The sequence below is a fragment of the Diabrotica undecimpunctata genome, chromosome 7 (genome assembly GCF_040954645.1).
Source record: "Diabrotica undecimpunctata isolate CICGRU chromosome 7, icDiaUnde3, whole genome shotgun sequence".
In the NCBI taxonomy this organism is placed as follows: Eukaryota; Metazoa; Arthropoda; class Insecta; order Coleoptera; family Chrysomelidae; genus Diabrotica; species Diabrotica undecimpunctata.
In genome coordinates this window covers 158,143,836-158,162,604 of record NC_092809.1, presented here as the reverse complement: position 1 = coordinate 158,162,604, position 18,769 = coordinate 158,143,836, and the positions used below count along the sequence as shown (strand labels likewise).

Sequence of the window (18,769 nt, the reverse complement as noted above, 5' to 3'; positions counted from 1 at the left end):
CGTCCTTTCTCCATTTACATCGGCTGGTAATGGTGGTAACCGTTTCTCGTTTTCGAGTTCTATTTCAGTGTGTGAGTCTACGTGTATCCATTCTTCCCCGTATTCTTCTTCACTTTCTGAGTAAAGAAGATCACACTCGAGTATTCTCCCTATCGAATTAATAGTTCTTCTTTGTTTGTGATGAGATCGCCATTTTTGTTTTAACATTGTGTTGTTCTGTGTTGGTATTTTTTTATGTGATTGTCGTTTCTATAGAATTTCCTACTTTGATTCATTTCTCCGATATCTCGTAGTTGCGGTTGATAGAAAGTTCTTTTCTTCGATCTAATGATCATTTTCTCAGTTCATCTTTTGTCCTTATAGTCGTTTAGGGACTCAAAATGGAGGTAGCATACATAAATTTTAAAACCCCTTCTCAGGGTGCGCCACTGATAGTACCTACACTTAATAAAATATTGTTATATCGGGAATGAAGTACTTATATTGGTTTTGATTGAAACCTTATTTTATAAATATGATTCGTAAAGAGGAAAACGTTTTGCTTCCAATTTTTAAGAAATTAAAATTGAATTAGAAATTCTAAATCATTTAGGAAATATATATGTCTCATTAATCAGCATATACTTAATTAACTTTTATCTACAAATTTATTTAAAAATAATTAATATTTTTATTGTTCTGCTTAAAAATTGTTTTAATGCTTTATTTCTAATTTTCAATATTTAAATTTTAAAAACAAGAATATAATTCTTATTTTTTTAATGCAATTGTTAAGTTGAAAACCTGATTTAAACTTGATTTTAAATTAAAAACTAAAATCTCTCAAATCTGCCACACAAAATCAAGGAATACAACATACATGATTATGAATGTTTACTTTTGTAATTATTCTACTTCACGATTTCCATCTGTAGGTGCATTAATTCCAACTGTGTATCTTCCTTTATAGCGTTCACTTTCACTATCAGTATCGGTAGTTCCTAACCAGCCTTTGTCGTGAGTAGGTCGATGTACACGCTCTAGCGGACAGAGTGCAAGCACGCGCGTATGTTGTGACAACAAAAACAGTGGGAACAAACACAATGGAGCAGAAAGAACTTCCGAGTTTTGCTAAACTTAAAATTAACAAACGGCCCGACTCACTAAAACTCGAACTTTTGACTATACCCGAGAATACTTATGTGAATCAGTTTGACAACCGTGTAGTTAATGTGGGTTTCAGAAATATTAGTTATACCATTAAAGAAGGAATATTTAAAACTCGTAAGTTCTGCCAATTTTCGTTGCACTGAATATCTATCCATATAATGCCTCTGAAGTTAATTACATTTGTTTGTTATTTATCATAATACTATGTCTTCTGTTTAATATGTTATTTATTCAGGATCCTGCAATTCTGTATGTCCTTCTTCTTTTAACATTTATTAACTACATACATATTTACATTTAACATTCATGTATAAAGCTGGATTATTCCGAATACACTATGAGTTCTTTGTTTACCTTGTCAATATTCTAAAAACAACAATTTACAAGTCTATGTTCTTTGTGTTTATCGGTAGCGTATCGCAAACTCTTATTTTTAGTCCAACCACTATGATGTTTCCTGTTAGTTTAGAGATTTTTCCTTATCGGTACTTATGAAATTGTTTGAGTCATTAGACCACATTTTAGTTAGGTTGTTAACATTGTAGATTATAGGAATAAAGTTATCAAAATATATTTTTTTTATTTTCATTACTATTCTCTTATTGCTGAGATGTATAAATAATAGTCGTAAATAAAAAAAATTATTCTGTTGCATGAAATTTTCTATTTCTTTCTTTTGAATTCAAATCTCAAATTCAAATTTTCCTGAAAAATTTAGTTGTTTTCCTTTCGCAATTTGATATTTGATGTACTTATATACTTTTGTACAAAAATATTAAAATATTTTCGATGGGAGCGACCTCTTTAGTGTTAAGAATGCCCATACTCATGGGCTATGTTAGAGCTAACATAATAGGTTACAGACTAATTCGCAAAATATTGTACAGTTTGTTAGATGTGCATATAAGACATGTTTTGAAATTTAACTGAATGATCAAGATCAGAAATGGGTTCCCCACAGTGTATACTAAAATCGTGGTTATTCATGACTGGACTAAAGGAAAACAAATTGCCATTCAAAGTTCATATGTCTGGCGAGAACCTACTCTTCATGTAGTGGTTAATACGAAGGGTATATAGGTAAGAAAAAAGGTAGAGTAGGTCTATGTTACCCGAATATTCTGGTCGTTATTAGCGCGATTCTTCACTCTAAACAAACTTCAGTTCCAATATTTCAAGGTTTTCTCTCATCTGGTGATATTGATAACAATGATATTAAGATTCCATAGAGCGTTTAAACAAGTGGTGACTCCTCATAACGTTGTGAAACATCATCTTTTTCTTCTTAGCCTTCTATCGTCCATTTTTGAACATAGGTCTATCCTAAATACTTTCATTAATCTTTATCCTAAGCAACATAATTCCAATTTGTTCCGACTATTTTTTTATCTGGTCTAACCATCTCATCTGTGGTCTTCTACCTTTGTAAGTCTAGTGTTGTGGCATGGTCTTTTTGTCTAGCCCTCCATTGTTGTCGGTCCTGAGCAGCTATTTCCCATTGCTGTATTTCCATTTTGCGTAGATCACTGGCTACTACGTCCTTCCATCTCTTTCTTGGGCCACCAACTGACCTTCTGCCATCGGGCCTTTCCCAGAATGTGGCATTCAGGAGTCTTTCGTCACTCGATCTTAGTACGGCCCATCTTATTCGGTTTGCTTTAATGTAGCGCACTATGTTTTCATCTCCATATACTGTCTGGAGTTCATCATTGTGTCTTCTTCTCTATTCTCCTGTTGTCTCTTCTCTGCAACGCCCATAGATAGTCCGCAGAATCTTTCTTTCCAGTACCAGTAATTTTGTCATTTCCCGCTGGTTTAGAGTTCCTGTCTAGCTTCCATACGTTATTGTGGGATGAATTATTGTCTTGTACAGTCTTATTTTTGCTCGTATTGAGAGTATTTTTAATTTAAGTAGGGTAATTAATGAGTAATATGCCCTGTTTCATATTTATTTTCAGATATTATGATTGTTACGTTTTTTCTAATCCTTAGTCTTGGATTCTTCGTAACCACCATGTACTTGGTCTTATCCTCGTTGACCTTCAGACCAACTTCCTTGGTTCCGTTTTCGAATAGGGTGAAAACTTCTTTTGCATCTCCGGCGGATTGTGCAATTGTGTCCACTTCATCCGCAAACGCCAATAGTATTTTTGATTCTTTGGCGGCAAATCCGTTTGTCAGTTGTGGTTGAGCTTTCCTTACCGCATGTTCCAGTAAAAAATTAAATAGCAGGGAACGAGAAGATCTCTATGTCTAAGCCCGGTGTCAATGAGGAATTCCTCCGACGTGGTGCTGCCAGTTCTGATCCGTGCGGAAGCGTTCTCTGTGCTTATCGTACCGGCTTTCCAGGTACTCCAATTTCTACCATGGTCTCCCACAATGCCTCTCTGCTAACAGAATCGTAAGCTTGTTTAAAGTCCTCGAAGATTTGATGTGCCCACGAAAGCAGAATCGCTTGTGATTAAAGCAAGACACAGTATTTTTTATGCCAGTCTCTCGAGAAGTCACAAGATAAGTTATATTGGCACACAATTTGTCCTATACCGGTTAACATGCACAATATGTTCTGGTAGCTTGTTTTTTCGGTAGAGCATCTCTTGGTCACTAGGTATAACAACGGTAGATGACCATCTTCTAAACGCAGTACATTTTTCAACTTATCCAATCGAACCTTTTCCTAAATACTGACGAGATTCCGTTTATATGTTGAGATCTTGTATTACATAATGAGCTGTGGAGGTATATTCTGGAACAATAAAAAAATCTTTGTTTACTTCGAGGGTCACTCTGAACCGGATCTCTCTTTTATCTGCATAATTTTACGAAAATATTTACATTTTAATGTTAGAGTGTTCTTGCTGTCTTCTGTATTGTTTGATGTGCACAACAATTACCTGACAATAGAATCGTGACTACACCAAAAAAATGTTTTGGTTGCCACAAAAATATCTTTCAAAGTTTTGTCCAGTGTATCTTGTGTGTCATCGTAGATCTGTCACAAAAGATTAATTTACATTCCTGTAAAATATTCGCCATTGCGCTGTTTTTGGCGATATTGTAAGCTGGTGTTTTATTGACTTGCATATTTAATGTTAATTTCAAGGCAGAATGTACAGTTTGTCCACCCTGTAATAAAGTTTCAGCTATTCGAGATGAAGTCATCGAAGCGGCTACTTGATTTTGCGATCTGATCCTTGCCAATAAAAATGAAATTAGAAATGTTTTTCCCATCCATTTCGGAGCATCAATGAACTAAATTTCAGCAGTTTCAATGTTATTACTTAGAATATATCAAAGTATTATACATAGCCCTTTGTTTTTAATTTCAATATTTAACATCTGCACGAACTATTTCGGACAATGCTTCAAAGTCGAACTCTTTGTAACTCGTGGTTAAATTATTACATTACGCAGATGGCGATTGAGTGCTGTAATGCCCAAACACGACAATACTTTATTTGGCATTAATAAACACATATAATTGTGAAATTCCTTGTTTATAAATTACAATGGATAATATATTTTTTTAATCGCTGTTAGCAAGTTTTTTTCTTCCTTAAATGCATTTTCGCTGGAACGCTTGTTTTGAGCTCTAACATAAAGTGATTTATTGATTCTCTTTTTGATATTTTTATTGTGATTTGAATGATAATTGAAATATCTGTTTGTCTCTGTTAGTATTTTGTAGACTTTTTATATCTCCCTTTCTGAATAACACATCTAGAAATGGTAGAGAATTGTTGCTTTTTTTTAATGGTTAATTTCGTTGATTAGAACATGAAAAATACTTGTTTGCCCAAAACATTTAGTAATCCTTATATTTTTTTTAATAAAGGATCAATTAAAGCACTTAGCAGACTCTGGCTTTAATATAAAATTTATTTGGGTTAAGGCACATATTGGACTCAAAGATAATGAATATGTAGATTACTTAGCTAAAACCAGTATAATATCAGGCACTTTATTGTCATATTCTTTATGTGTATCAGATGCCATTACGATTTTTAAAAAAAATCAGCTATCGACATGGAAAGATCAATGGAATCTTTACTGCTTTACAAACCCAACAAGATACACCACTTTACAACCAGTTATTCCACAAACTACTTGGTTTAAGAATTTTAAATCTCCACGTAAATATATAACTACCATAAATAGACTACGCGTGTTATCCAAGTCATTTATATAAAATAAATGTGATTGAAGATGATAATTGCAAACATTGCGGAAAACTAGGTGATCTTAAATTAAAAAAATTATAATTAAATTCTTTATTTTCTTTCTGACAAACATAGTTTGTATAGAATTAGTCATAAATATACATTGCTAAAAACTAAACACCTTGATCACATCTTGATCACATCTTTTTTGAATGTCCTAAGTTTCAACAGCATTCAAACTCTCTCTACAAAAAATTAATTGAATTTAATATGTATGCACCATTCAATACCCAGTCGCTACTGGCTATAGGCTCACAACAAATATATTATATCATTATAGATTTCTTGTCAGACACATGCACACTTCTATAGAATTTGTACGCGAGAATGAAATTTTTCATGATCGTGTGGAAATTTAGATTTGTATCCTTTGTTTACCCTAAATGTTATAACACCTTATCCGTGGTCCAGTTTTGTTTGTCTACTAAGAATGTCTTGATGGGCCCCTAGACGAGAAGCAAGTGACCCTGTACGTTTCCTTGTCGTATATTCTTCTATTAATTATGCGTTAGTTTTCTATTAGGGATAGAGTTGTGTATTTGTCTGATTGGAGAATCTATTGCAACTGGCTGAATGACTAATGTCTATGCCATAAAAAAAAAAAAATTCGTTGATTATTCTGTCAGCTTTTCTCAAATCAAATAATAATCGAATTCAACAAATTATATCGTTGGCAAATTTTTTTATTAAATATACACTTTATCGCATTGTACACCTACATATTCAATAAACGTTGGTTAAACCCGTATTGTTGTTTCACAAGTACGTTAAATATATTTAGCATATATAAGTAATAAATCCATTGTTTTTATGGATTAAAAAATTCGCTTTTGGTTCCATCTCCAATGATCAAAATTTTGTATATATTATAAAAACTCCAAAGCAATCGTAAATTGTCAATCTGAATAAAATAAAAGCCTCACAGGTAAAATTAAAGATACCGGTAGAAATCTGAAGCCTTTTACTGGTCAATTGGTTTATTTAAATTCAGCAAAAAAACCCAAATACAGATATCAATATATTTTTTATCTTATCGCTAATAGCAGCGATAAAATTAAAATATTTAAAATCGATAATAATTTAGATTTTTAAATATTAAAAAAATGTATTTAAAAATGGGTACATAACATAACACTATATAAATGTGAATTACTCGATTAATATTCATTCATGATCATCATAGATAAAGGCAAGCAGAATGCTTGCCTTTATTCCTTTAGCAAAATATACTGTGAAATTAAAACAATTGCTAACTGTATAGATTTACAGAACGATCTAAATTATATAGATACTTGCTGTGTAAAAAACAAACTTTTCTTAATGTCAATAAATGTAAAGTAGTAAGTTACTCTAGAAGGGAAAATAAGGTTGATTTTAATTATGTAATTCAGGGGTCAGATCTTGAAAAATGTAATAGCATTAAAGATTTAGGAGTTATATTTGATTCAAAATTAACCTTTAACAACCATATTGAGCAGAATGTATCCGATGCTATGAAAATGTACGGTTTTATCATCAGAAACTGTAGAAATTTTAGCGATATAAGACCGATTAAACTGCTGTATCTATCGCTGGTGCGAACAAAACTAGAATATTGTAGCTTAATTTGGTATCCCATTTATAAATGTTATATGCTACAGATTGAAAAGGTTCAACGGAAACTTTTAAAATATTTAGCTTTTAAGGTTGATGGAGTATATCCTGTCCATGGTTATGATTACGATTTGTTATGTAACAGGTTTAATATTGTAAGTTTAGAGTTAAGAAGAATTATATTTTCGGTTTTATTTTTATATAAGTTGTTACACAACTGTATTGACTGCAGTGATATATTAGGTCAAATTAGATTTAATGTGCCAAGAATTACTTCCAGGTCGACTATAGTGTTTACTTGTCCACGTGTGAGAACTAATATGTTACTGAAGTCACCCATTTATATTATGTGCGATAATTATAACAAAATATGCAACCATTCTGATATTTTCTCATGCTCAATTAATCATCTGGTTGATACCGCACTGGTTTATGGAGTACATTAGATTGTTAATTTTGTTTTTTTGTGTATTTTTTTTTATTTCTTATATACGTAGTGATTTGTTTAATTATATTGTTCTCACTCTTTATTTTGTTTTTCGCCTACTTATTTTTTGCACTTATTTTTTACTTGATATTTTTGTATCACCTACTAATGATTGTATACTAATTAAAAATGTATCTTAAATTTTTACCCTAGAAATGGGAAACTGTTGGGTATTAAAGCTATTATTTATTTATTTATTTATTTATTTACGGCTCTTTTTAACGAACGTTTTTTTCAACGGGAAACAGGCCGATGTTCTGTGACAAAAATCTGAATATTGAGCTGAGACTGAGGTTTGTTGAATGTTACGTCTGGTCGCAACTATTGTACGGGGTAGAAACATGGACACTAAAAGCGCAAATAGTTAAAAAGATTGAAGCCTTTGAACTTTGAATATACCGGAGAATGTTGAGAATCCCATGGACTGCCAGGGTCACCAATGAGGAAGTGCTGAGAAGGATAGGTCGAGACAAAAAATTGGTGAGAACGATAAAAGTACGCAAGACTGCATACCTTGGACAAATACTAAGAAATAATAAATATAGCCTTCTGCAGGTCATCATGCAGGGTACAGTCGATGGCAGAAAGGGAATAGGTAGAAAGAGGAAGTCATGGCTGCGAAATATTCGAGACTGGACAAACATGACTGTAGACGAATTATTCCACGTTGCAAAAGACAGAGAAGCTTTTAAAAATGTGGTCGCCAACCTCCGTTAATGGGGACGGCATAGGAAGAAGAAGAACAGACCGATGCTAAACGGGTACCCGTGTCGACGGTTCATAAATTTCAAGGGATATGCGCCCGTTGACAGTAGGAAATCTCCGATATATCGTCAGTTTTAAAGTAACAAGTGCACGCAATACATGTTATATCATGTTGTCGTGAAACCAAAAAATTATACTAGCGTATTATTTGTGAATATTTCTAAAAATCATGGGAGACAAAGGAATAAAATGGCTTACGATAACGTTCAATAAAATCTATGACTCGGAAAAAATCCTAGAGATCTGTTAATAATCTACATTTATTGCTATACCTAAAAAACCTAATGCAAAAAAAATGCGAAGAGCATCGTATTATCAATCTTAAGAACTTCTTAAATATAATACACAGAAGAATTTATCAGAAATGTAAGTCACAGACCTCACGAACGCAGTTTGGATTCACGGATGCGTTAGGTACAAGAGAAGCCTTGTCCGCAGTTCAGGTACTATTTCAAAGGTGCAGAGACGTAAATAACTGCGATATTTATGTATGCTTTATATCTACCAGAAAGCTTTCGACAGAATCAAGCACGATAAGCTCATAGATATACTAAAGGTAACTGATCTGGATAACAAAGACCTTCGAGTAATCAAGAACATATACTACAACCAATTAGCAACCATTTGGGTGAAAGACCAACTAACAGAAGAAGTTGCAATAAAGAGAGGAGTACGACAGGGCTGCATACTCTCTCACCTGTTATTTAACGTCTATTCGGAACACGTCATGAGCTAGGCCTTAGAGCATATCGAAGAGGGTATTCTCATAAATATTGAGCGCCTGAATAACATCAGATATGCAGACGACACCATCCTCTTTGCAGACAGTTTAGAAGGTTTACAGACACTAGTAATGAAATTGTGGAGAATCGTTCAAGAATACGGGCTTGATTTTAACATCAAGAAAACAAAGTACATGGTCATCAGTAAGAAGCATATTCCACCTAGTCAATTACTGGTAGATCAGCAACAAATACTCCAAGTGCCCCGTTACTACTATTTAGGAACCACCATAAACGACCAATGGGACCACTCAGTTGAGATAAAACAAAGAATTGAAAAAGCCAGGTCAACCTTTCTCAGAATGAGCAATACAGCCTTTCTCAGAATGAGCAAGATATTTAAGAGCGACGAGCGACAAACATTCATACGAACTTGAAACACTGAGCAACGGCCAACGGAACGGTTTCAAAATCGACCCGTTGACCGTTGTCGTTAACAAGAGCTCTTGCGGTGTTAGCTTCGCTAATTATATTTCTTTTTGAGTTTTTAGCTTACATCATACCAATGTTAACCTTCTGCAGATAACGTGAAAAAGTTTTAAATTTTTGATAACATCGATCTAACAAACCGACTTTTTCTAAAATAAAAAAAAATAGAAATTTAGCCGTAGGTGACAAAATTTACAAAAAAATGTAATTAAATATACAATAATATTAACAGTGTGTTGATGTCCTCTTGCTCCTTCCTCTTCATCACCCCATAAATCAGACAGTGTACTTCTCTCTGCCCTTTATCTCCTCTTATCATTATATTTACCGTGTTTCGTTCATCCAGCCTAAAACTCATTCTAATCAAATAAAAGGCAGATATCGAGCACAGTTTTTATTAAATCTTGCCCAAGTACTTTCGCTCCTAGAGCATCTTCAAGAGCATTTCGTCAAATTAGACTCTCCAACAATATATATATTTTTATTTGATTAAAATTCATATTATATTATATCACTTAAAACTCATTCACCTGTCGAAGTCTCCCCTCTCATTTGTTCACCTCTGGCAGTTAAAAATGTGCCTCACAAGCAGTACAATTTGCCGAGGCAGATTTGCCTATTCTAATTGTGAAGGTGCCAAAACTACCATGTGTAGTTTCCTGAACTTACATTCCCACCACGGCCTCAGATCGGGAATAAGCTCCTTCGCCCACGTTGCCCCTCCGTTATAATTCACCCATTTTCTCTGCCACTTCTCTATCATTCTGTTTATCTGTCTTCCTTATCTATATTTCCATCCAACCTTCTTGCATACACCTTCACTCGCTCTTTGCACAATAAGACGATCGGTATCTGTAATATTCATAATAGACCCTAATGATATAGCCCGTTTAGATTAATTTGTTAAGAAGCTTTTAAAAATATACAAATATACAGGGTGTACTATTAAAAATAAAAATTATCGACCATGCTAGCCATGTCTGACGTACACTATACATTTAAATTTATGTTTAAAAAGTGCATAGGAGTCGAAGGATTATAATTTTTAAAACAAAAACAGAAATAATTTTATTCCATAAATGGTTTCCACCCTGTGTATTGCATTATATAAGTCAATAATATTTTAAAATACTCTACATATACGTAAATGCTATTAATTTAAAATACCAACATTTTTAATTTAAAAGCTAAATTAAACTATTAGTTGTAAATGAGATAAATTACTCAATTCATATAAAAAATTTAGTACGATTAATTTTTATTCTTGCTAAACATTATAAACATTATTAACATTGTAAACATATATTAAAATTTATTACTAACATTATTAGGATAATTATTAACTTCTTAACTTATTATTAATTATATTATGGTTGTGTAAGGAGATAGGGGATTTAAAGAGACCATCATCAGTTCTGATTAGAACATATAATTAATGTATACAACCGAATCATAAAAATTTTCAGTAAATTTACTATAACTATCAATGTCTTAATTTACCCACGTCTTCGTTTTTTGGTTCGTCAACTGTATATTGTAATTTATTGTAAAAATTGTCAATAATATTTTTGATTAATATTGAATGTTTGATTAAATTTCGGTCCCAAGCCCGGATAAAAGAGGAGAGTTGATGGGCCAGGTTAGCATCCTACCCATTGTAAAAGAAAACAAGGCTCAAAGAACCGATATAAAGCCTCGGAACCAAACGGAACCTAAGATGACGAACCACGCAAAGAAAAGGAAAACGAGAAGGAAAGATAAGCTCACAATCAGATTAGCAACATGCAACAGTACTTCTTTCAACAACAAAGACCAAGAGATAATAGAAGAACTGATAAATGAAAACATAGACATTTATGCAACCCAAGAAACCAAGAAGAAAGGGAAAGCCCAAAGAGACTATAACCAATATTTTTCAATATACTGTGGAGTGAAGAAAGAAGAACGAGCACGAGCTGGCGTAGGTATACTTAATACTAAATAACTGCCGTTATATCTCCGAAAGAATAATATTATATAAACATTGTAGCATTTTATTTTGAAGTACCCTCGTATATGTGTTAATTGAAATCCCCTTATATATGCATTATAATAACGAAGAATTTTTTCAATGTTTCTAAGTTCGTATCCTTCAATTTATAATCTTTCGTTCTTTTTAGGTCGCCGCCGTCGATAATAACACATTTTATTGTTTGTCTATGTCACAGGCGCAAATTCTTCGATATTTCTTTGTTCAAACCGCCCGATATTGCGTTTTCAAATTAATTTACGTCTTAATTTCCGTTGTGTTTAGTTTATACCCTAAGTGCTTTGTTTGTTCTAACTTATGCGAGCAATTTTTGAAGATAATTTCGTTACTCTCAGTGGAGCCGCTGTTAGAGGCAGTGGTTTCGGTGTTGGTCCGAATTTTCATCTAGTTCGTAATGGTGTTTCCTTATTGTTTTTTTTATCGGAATTAGTGAAGTTTTTTAGTATGTAGCAGTTCAATGTGTAGTTACAGAGGTTAGGTTTGAAGAGTCGATCAAAGGGGACAGTTCGTTGTTATGAGATGATATAATTTGTTTAAAATAAGTGGAATTTTACTCTTATGTAATATGTCGAATTTAGAAGAGTAACCACTTGTTTCGATGTTCTGAAAGATTTGTGTTAACATCTGAAAAGTAAATAAGATGGTTCCAGTTTTCAAGATTTGCATAAATGCCCCCTTCAACATCGTTTTGTTCCTGGAGCAGTTTTATATTTGGAAGTACCAGTTTACAACCTCAGGAACTTAAAGTGTTTTTGTGAAATCCAGGTAACTTTTTTTTGTGTCCAATTTAAAGTAAAGACAGACATTTTTTTTAATAATTGCTTTCATTAAAATTTAAAAGTATTTGTAATATTTAAAGTAGTAAATTTTATGGTTTGTTTTTAGCTGTCATTTTATTTGTTCAATTTTGTTTTAAATTTAATGTTAACATATGACAGCTAGCTTTATTATTTTTGATATTGATTTGTTTTGTTTTCTTTAAAAGAAAGGTTAGCTTACATTTAAATTTTGTAAGTTTTTGTTGTATCTCCAACTCCTGGAAATTGTAAACAGATGACACATGTAAGTTTTTTTTGTATTTTTGTATTGTCTTAATTTTGTAACTGTTTGTTGTGTCACAAAAATAAATGTTAAATTTTGTTTGTTAACATTTTGTTTATTGTTTTTTTTTACAAACCCTTTTTTTGAGTTTCCATTTGGAAAAGATATGTTTTTTATGTTTTAATTATATCTGCAGTTACAACTAGCTGGTTGTAATAGGTGTAATTAGGCACCTCAAGTGGCGCCCTATATTAAATTTCTTGAGGTGTTTCCGGTTTATTTTCATTCTGTTTGTCCCAAGAGATGTATGACCCTTTATTTCATTTTTCTGTAGTTGCCCCAATCCAAACCCCCTTGTCTTTTACTTATCTACGACCCCAGCTCTCCAACTAACCCCTGAGTGCCGTTCGCACAAGTAGCGTTTATTTTGCTTACCCTATCTTCGCCCCAAGAATTTCTATCCTCCATCTTCTACCCCTAATAGTAATACCCCTATGGTAGGCAAAATATTATCGTTACAACATCACAATGAATTACTAAAAATTAAATGTCATATATATCCATAGCTCCGAGGACTGCAAACCTAAGGAGGAACAAGAGGCATTCTACGAACAATTGCAAACCATCCTGGATGAAATACCTCATGAAGAGCCCTTAATTCTTATGGGTGACTTTAATGCACGAATCGGAAATGAAAAAGTTCTAGGAGTAATACAAAGATTTAATGAAAACCATGTCAACGCAAATGGCTACTGAACTGGCTGAACTCATGGCTAATTCTTTTGCTTTTAACGAACTGAGAACCAATAATACATCCATTTTTCGACCATAAGCTCCAGTATACATATACATTTGAAAACTCCAGGTGGCATAAATATATGATTGATTTAATAGTCACTAACAGAAAAATCCACCCAAAGCAAATTCTAGATATCCGAACTTTAAACTCAGCAGACGCAGATAGTGACACAAACTAGTACTAACAAAGATAAGAATGAAAATAATACCAAAACATTTTCTACAGGAAATCACCGAGGAAAACTTTAATGTAGAATCACTGTGGAACGACTCTACAAGAGAAATGTACCAAAGGAGGCTAGCACAGAAGATACAGATTAAACAAATAGACGACATCGAAGATATAAACGCGAGCTGGGAGAAAATTAAAAACAACATTGAAGAAGCAGCAACAGAAGCTCTAGGAAAACGCAGTCATACTGAACAAAAGAAACAACAACAATACACCATGGTTCAGAAAAAAAAAATAAAAGAGCCAAAAATACAAAATTATTTTACTTTATACCTTATGCACCGTAATATGTAATGTAGATGTAACTCTACTACACATTCGAAATGAATTCTTAATTTTTCTTCTCTTCTCTCCACAAAATAACTGAGGCAACAATGACGTAATTGCAATTGGGGATCAAATTTAGGGATGAAAAATTAAGAATTTACAATTTAGTTTTAGAAAGAAAAATTTAGTTTTAAAGATAAAATTTCCACAGACATACTCATTTTGTAAAATTTTTGGTTACCTAGCTAGTTTTGAAAGGTGGAATCGAAATAAGCACAAAAAGTCATTGAAAAAGTTTATTAAACAAATTAAAAATTGTAGTAAAAGCAAACATTTTTAATAAAAAGGAACTTAAAAATAAAATTGAAATTGCAAAAAAAGTATCAACGAAAAATTTAATCGTAAAAGGTTTTACAAAATCCAGGAATTATATATTTTGAAAGTAACTGTTTCAAATCTTTTAGTTTGTTATCACCTTATGGAATTTTTGAAGAGTAAGGCCTACGCAGCTGGCATTTCGGTGAAAACAATTCGGATGAACTCCGATCCCTTCTTTTTTGGCAAACATCAACTTTCGTCCACGTTGTTTGTTTATAACTTTTTTTATACAGGAAGTACTCTTTCCCTTTTAAGCTTTGAAGTAACATTTCTTCTGTTATTTTGAAGTCACGGCCTTCCTCGCCTTTGGTGAAATCTAGTCCCCTTTAATTGTATATGTAGTGCTTTTACATCGTAAAACTCAGTGAAATCACCTTTTTTAACGTTTAAAGGAGCTCCTGTTTTTTAAGCATTCCTAATTATTTCAACGTATTGCTAGGGAATGTATATGGGCCCTGATTTGGTTGCCCTCTTCACTGTTTTTTCTATTATGCTGTGGACTGAATCACCTTCATTTTGGGTTTGACCGCAAACAAGGTACTTGTGAGTAATAGAATTGATGTCCAAAGTATTCACAGCAAACAGGTACATGGCTGTTAGAAATTTATTTTTTTCTTGGCCTCCACAGTTATCGGAATAAAAAATCACATCAACTTGCGGGCTGGTTAAATTCTTTTAGATCGTAATAAACGCAAGATCCGATTTCTATTGCCTCTCTATTCCCCATCACTTCATTCCAAAAGTAACAGCTAGCTTCACCAATTTCACAAGTACTATCTGCTTCGGAGACTTGACTTTTTTTCGCCTTTACTTTTACTACTGTAAAGTTATAACAGTTTAAGCGAGATTTGTAAAAAAGTACTGAACTTTGTCCTATTGGTACAGGTAACACTGCTTGTAAATCATAAGTAGCCAGAAGTATATAGTTTTCAGAATTTTTTGTTTTGACTTAGATCCTTTTCCTCTAAGTGATTTTCAATGGTTGTTTGCATATTTTCTTTTTCGTCTGCTCCGGCATTTTTAAAAGATTCGCATTGGTCACAAAGATCTTTTTTGGGATAAAAAACGTTGTTTTCATGTCCACAAAGTAAGTAAAAAATGATGACTGCATTTGCTAAGAGAACATTCAGAGTAAAACCTCTTGCTTGCTGGATTTCCAAAACTATATTGGAGCCAAAATTTCTTTGCGTTTATGGATGTAATGTAATTAATTTAATTATATATATATATATATATATATATATATATATATATATATATATAATACTAATTAAAGGATAATTAGTATTATCCTTTTATTTCCCCTATTAGTAAATTTTTAAGCTTAAGGGTATATTTTTTTTATTTAAAGATTTAATTTGATATGTACCTTTAAATTAGAAAATACTGTACATTTAAAGCTAAATATAAATGCGATAGAAATCAGCCTGATTTGGATAAAGCTATTTCTGCCCATTTCTGGCCTTGGCGTCAATAAAACATGCAGATTAATGTATTAGGTTAGATATTTTCTCCACGAGTACTATTATAGTTATGAGCATTTATGTAATTTTATTATTTATTGGTTCAGTCAATAAAAAAGCACTATTTTCCAATGATTATCTCAGTCTTTAGATAGCAGCATGAAAGAAATAGATCTATAAAAGTTCAACTGCAAATAATATGGTTAAAACATTATTTGTTTTTATTTTCACAATATTTTAAAAAGTATTGTAGGTTTCAATACTACAAAGTATTGATTAGGATTAGAAGATGTAGTTTAATGTTAATAGACATCGTCTTAGCAATAATCTAATTTTTATCGTAGTATATTAAACTGAGTATCTGAAAAAAAAACTCAAATAAAAAAATGTAAAATAGAGAAATGCACAGAAAAAAGCGCAAGTCACATAGGCCGACAAGAATTGTCCACATGTGAAAATTGCAGACAAGGATTAAATCACACAAGAAACTCTGTAACCTCGGAAACCTTTTTTGGATGGTGCTAGAAAGGTCGCCAATGAAGACACTGCGGACGGCAGCCAGATAGTTGGTGGAGAGCGAGTCGTGGGTTTTTAAACTAGCTTTTGGAACCGGGAATGGGCCCAACGGACGAAATAAGTAAAGGTGGAACAGGATAAGAGATAATAGAAAAGATATAGAAATAAACAAAATAATAGACGGGTAAAATTACCAAAAATAAGATAAGATAGAAACAGGGCGCCACTTAACTTTTTGGGTTCAAGGAGAAAAATTAAGGAATCTTAGAAACTAAATAGAGATAAGGACAGATATTTAGGTTCTAAGACCAAATTCAAGGAAAGATATCAACAGTCAATTATTAAATAAATTTAGTCAACACACTACATAAACAAATAATACATATATTAGGTGGACTCCGTTCACCTACTTACTTACGAAACTTAATCAGCCTGATCTTTCTTCTGGTCGAAGGTATAATAATTATTTAATATAATAAACAAAAGTATTGTTATATCAGGAAACTTGTTAGGAGTCGAGAAATAAAATTTATTGATAAAACAAACAATATACTTAACACCACTATGATATAGGCAGCTGAATGTACACATATGTAAAAAAAATGCTCCATCAATTATCAAATGGTGGTATACATATAACAATACACAGTATTATAATTGGGAAATACCTTTACAAATACAATAATATAATAAAATCATGCACAGTTTAAATTATCAGCGAAGAGAGCCTGATAATGTTTAATAGTATTCAACTAAAGCTGATATAAATCTCTCTTTGCTGTTTATGGGCATCTCTCGAGATAACGGGTTAAAAATGTATAACAATTATAGCAAATAGCAAAATGATTAAATTTAAATCCTAAAGAATACAAAAAGGTTTCAAGAATTCTGTATTATAAAAATTAAACCAACCCGCACTTGGTATTAAGATAATTATCTGTCTCGCACTGTTATTTAATGAATAAATGTAGAAAACAAAAAGATTTTCTGATTTCATAAATTTTAAATCATATTCTAATTTCGCAGAAACACCAAACAATTATCAACCAACATCTCTGCTCTACCAGTTATTTAAACTATACGAAAATATTGTTCGATCAGAAGACAATTATTCAAAACAAGAGTTTGCCAACAGGTAATTTTTGGGAATTCCCTTGTAAATTCCAAAGTCAACAAGATCAGGGATTTTAGTTGGGCAGACACGAATTGAGGACCAAAATAAAATTTTAAGTAAGGGTTTACTTTTATACCTGAAAAATTTGCACGAATTGAGGACCAAGACTTCAAGAAGGTATAAAATATTATTAAAAGTACGAATCCCAATAATCCTAAATTGCCTATTTAGGATACAATATTTTAAACACAAAAGCGTTTAAATACAAATATCCACATTTAAAATTTATAAAAATAAAAGAGGTACACATATTTACATTTAATATTTATACTATCGCATCGGAAATACAGGTTGGTAAACGTGGTTGGACTTGACGCCTCTTGCAATACATATTACTTCTTACGTAGGTAATGTCTTTTCTTGTCAAAGAATTTATAGCATCACTGTTTTCCCTTATTCCTAACCTAACCTAACCTAACCCAGCGTAAACAATAATTTTGCGTTAAATTTATTTACCGTACATGTCCAAAACTTTTCACCACTTTCAAGCACTTTTTTTTCACGATACTTATAATAATCCAACACAAGTAACGAGTTTCACTTTTCACTTAAAATCATTTTAATTTCACTCATTTTGACTACCTTTCAAGACAGCTTAAAATAAACTAAATCTAAAATAATAAGTTATATGCATTATAAATAAGTTCGGTGCATTTATTTTGGCGGTTCAGGTAGCAGTCCTTAATTCGAGAACACCGTTTTAGTTTTGTCACTTGGCCCATAGGTTGGTTTACCTGTTTGTTGACATAAAGTCAAGACTTTTGCTTTCTCTTGCTCTTATTAGTTGTCTATCTTTGATTTTTGTTCTATACTTTTATGATAACTTTGTCAATTGACAAAGTAAAATAGGTTTTGCCTTTGTTTACTAATCACCACAAATAAAACAAAGTGCTTCTATGATAGTATTTGACTGAACAATCTTTTTATATCTATTTGTTTGTTTTATTCTAGCTTGTTTCAAATTTGTTTGACCTGATGATGAGTAAAACTGATAAATATCGAAACCGGTCGCATTACACTATATATATTTCGAAGGAATTTAAAAAAATATTTTAATATCGCTATTAAATACTACCAATAACAGTTAAAATAACTAAACTTTTTGCAAATTTCTTTCAATGTAGTTTTTGACCTAACGGAAAAAATGTCATTTCTATAGCAGCACACAGGCGTTACGTCTGGTTTATAAGAGGTGTAACATTTTTAATACATTGATAATATTTGACAAGAACAGAGTTAATATAAGAATAAAAATTATGGATACCTGAATTCCCTAACGAAATACCTGTTTAATGTTGTATCACACATGATATATTCCCTATTTAAACTATAAGGTTTGTGGTACTAGAAGAGATGCATATCTATATCGTTAAGGGATGACCCCTTTAAAATAAAAATGAACCTGTTTTAGAATTTTAACAAAATCCAATAAATATTAACAAATAT

At 32.1% G+C, this 18,769-nt stretch overlaps 1 protein-coding gene across 1 annotated transcript in view; it reads left to right on the top strand.

Annotated features, from left to right (window-relative positions):
• Positions 1 to 968: 968 nt before the first annotated feature.
• Positions 969 to 18,769, top strand: part of LOC140446083 (ATP-binding cassette subfamily G member 4-like) — a 125,825-nt gene continuing 108,024 nt past the window's right edge. Inside the window, exon 1 of the mRNA XM_072538609.1 lies at positions 969 to 1,263. Coding sequence (XP_072394710.1) covers positions 1,083 to 1,263 — 181 coding nt within the window. The 5' untranslated portion in view covers positions 969 to 1,082. The remainder of the gene's footprint in view (positions 1,264 to 18,769) is intronic.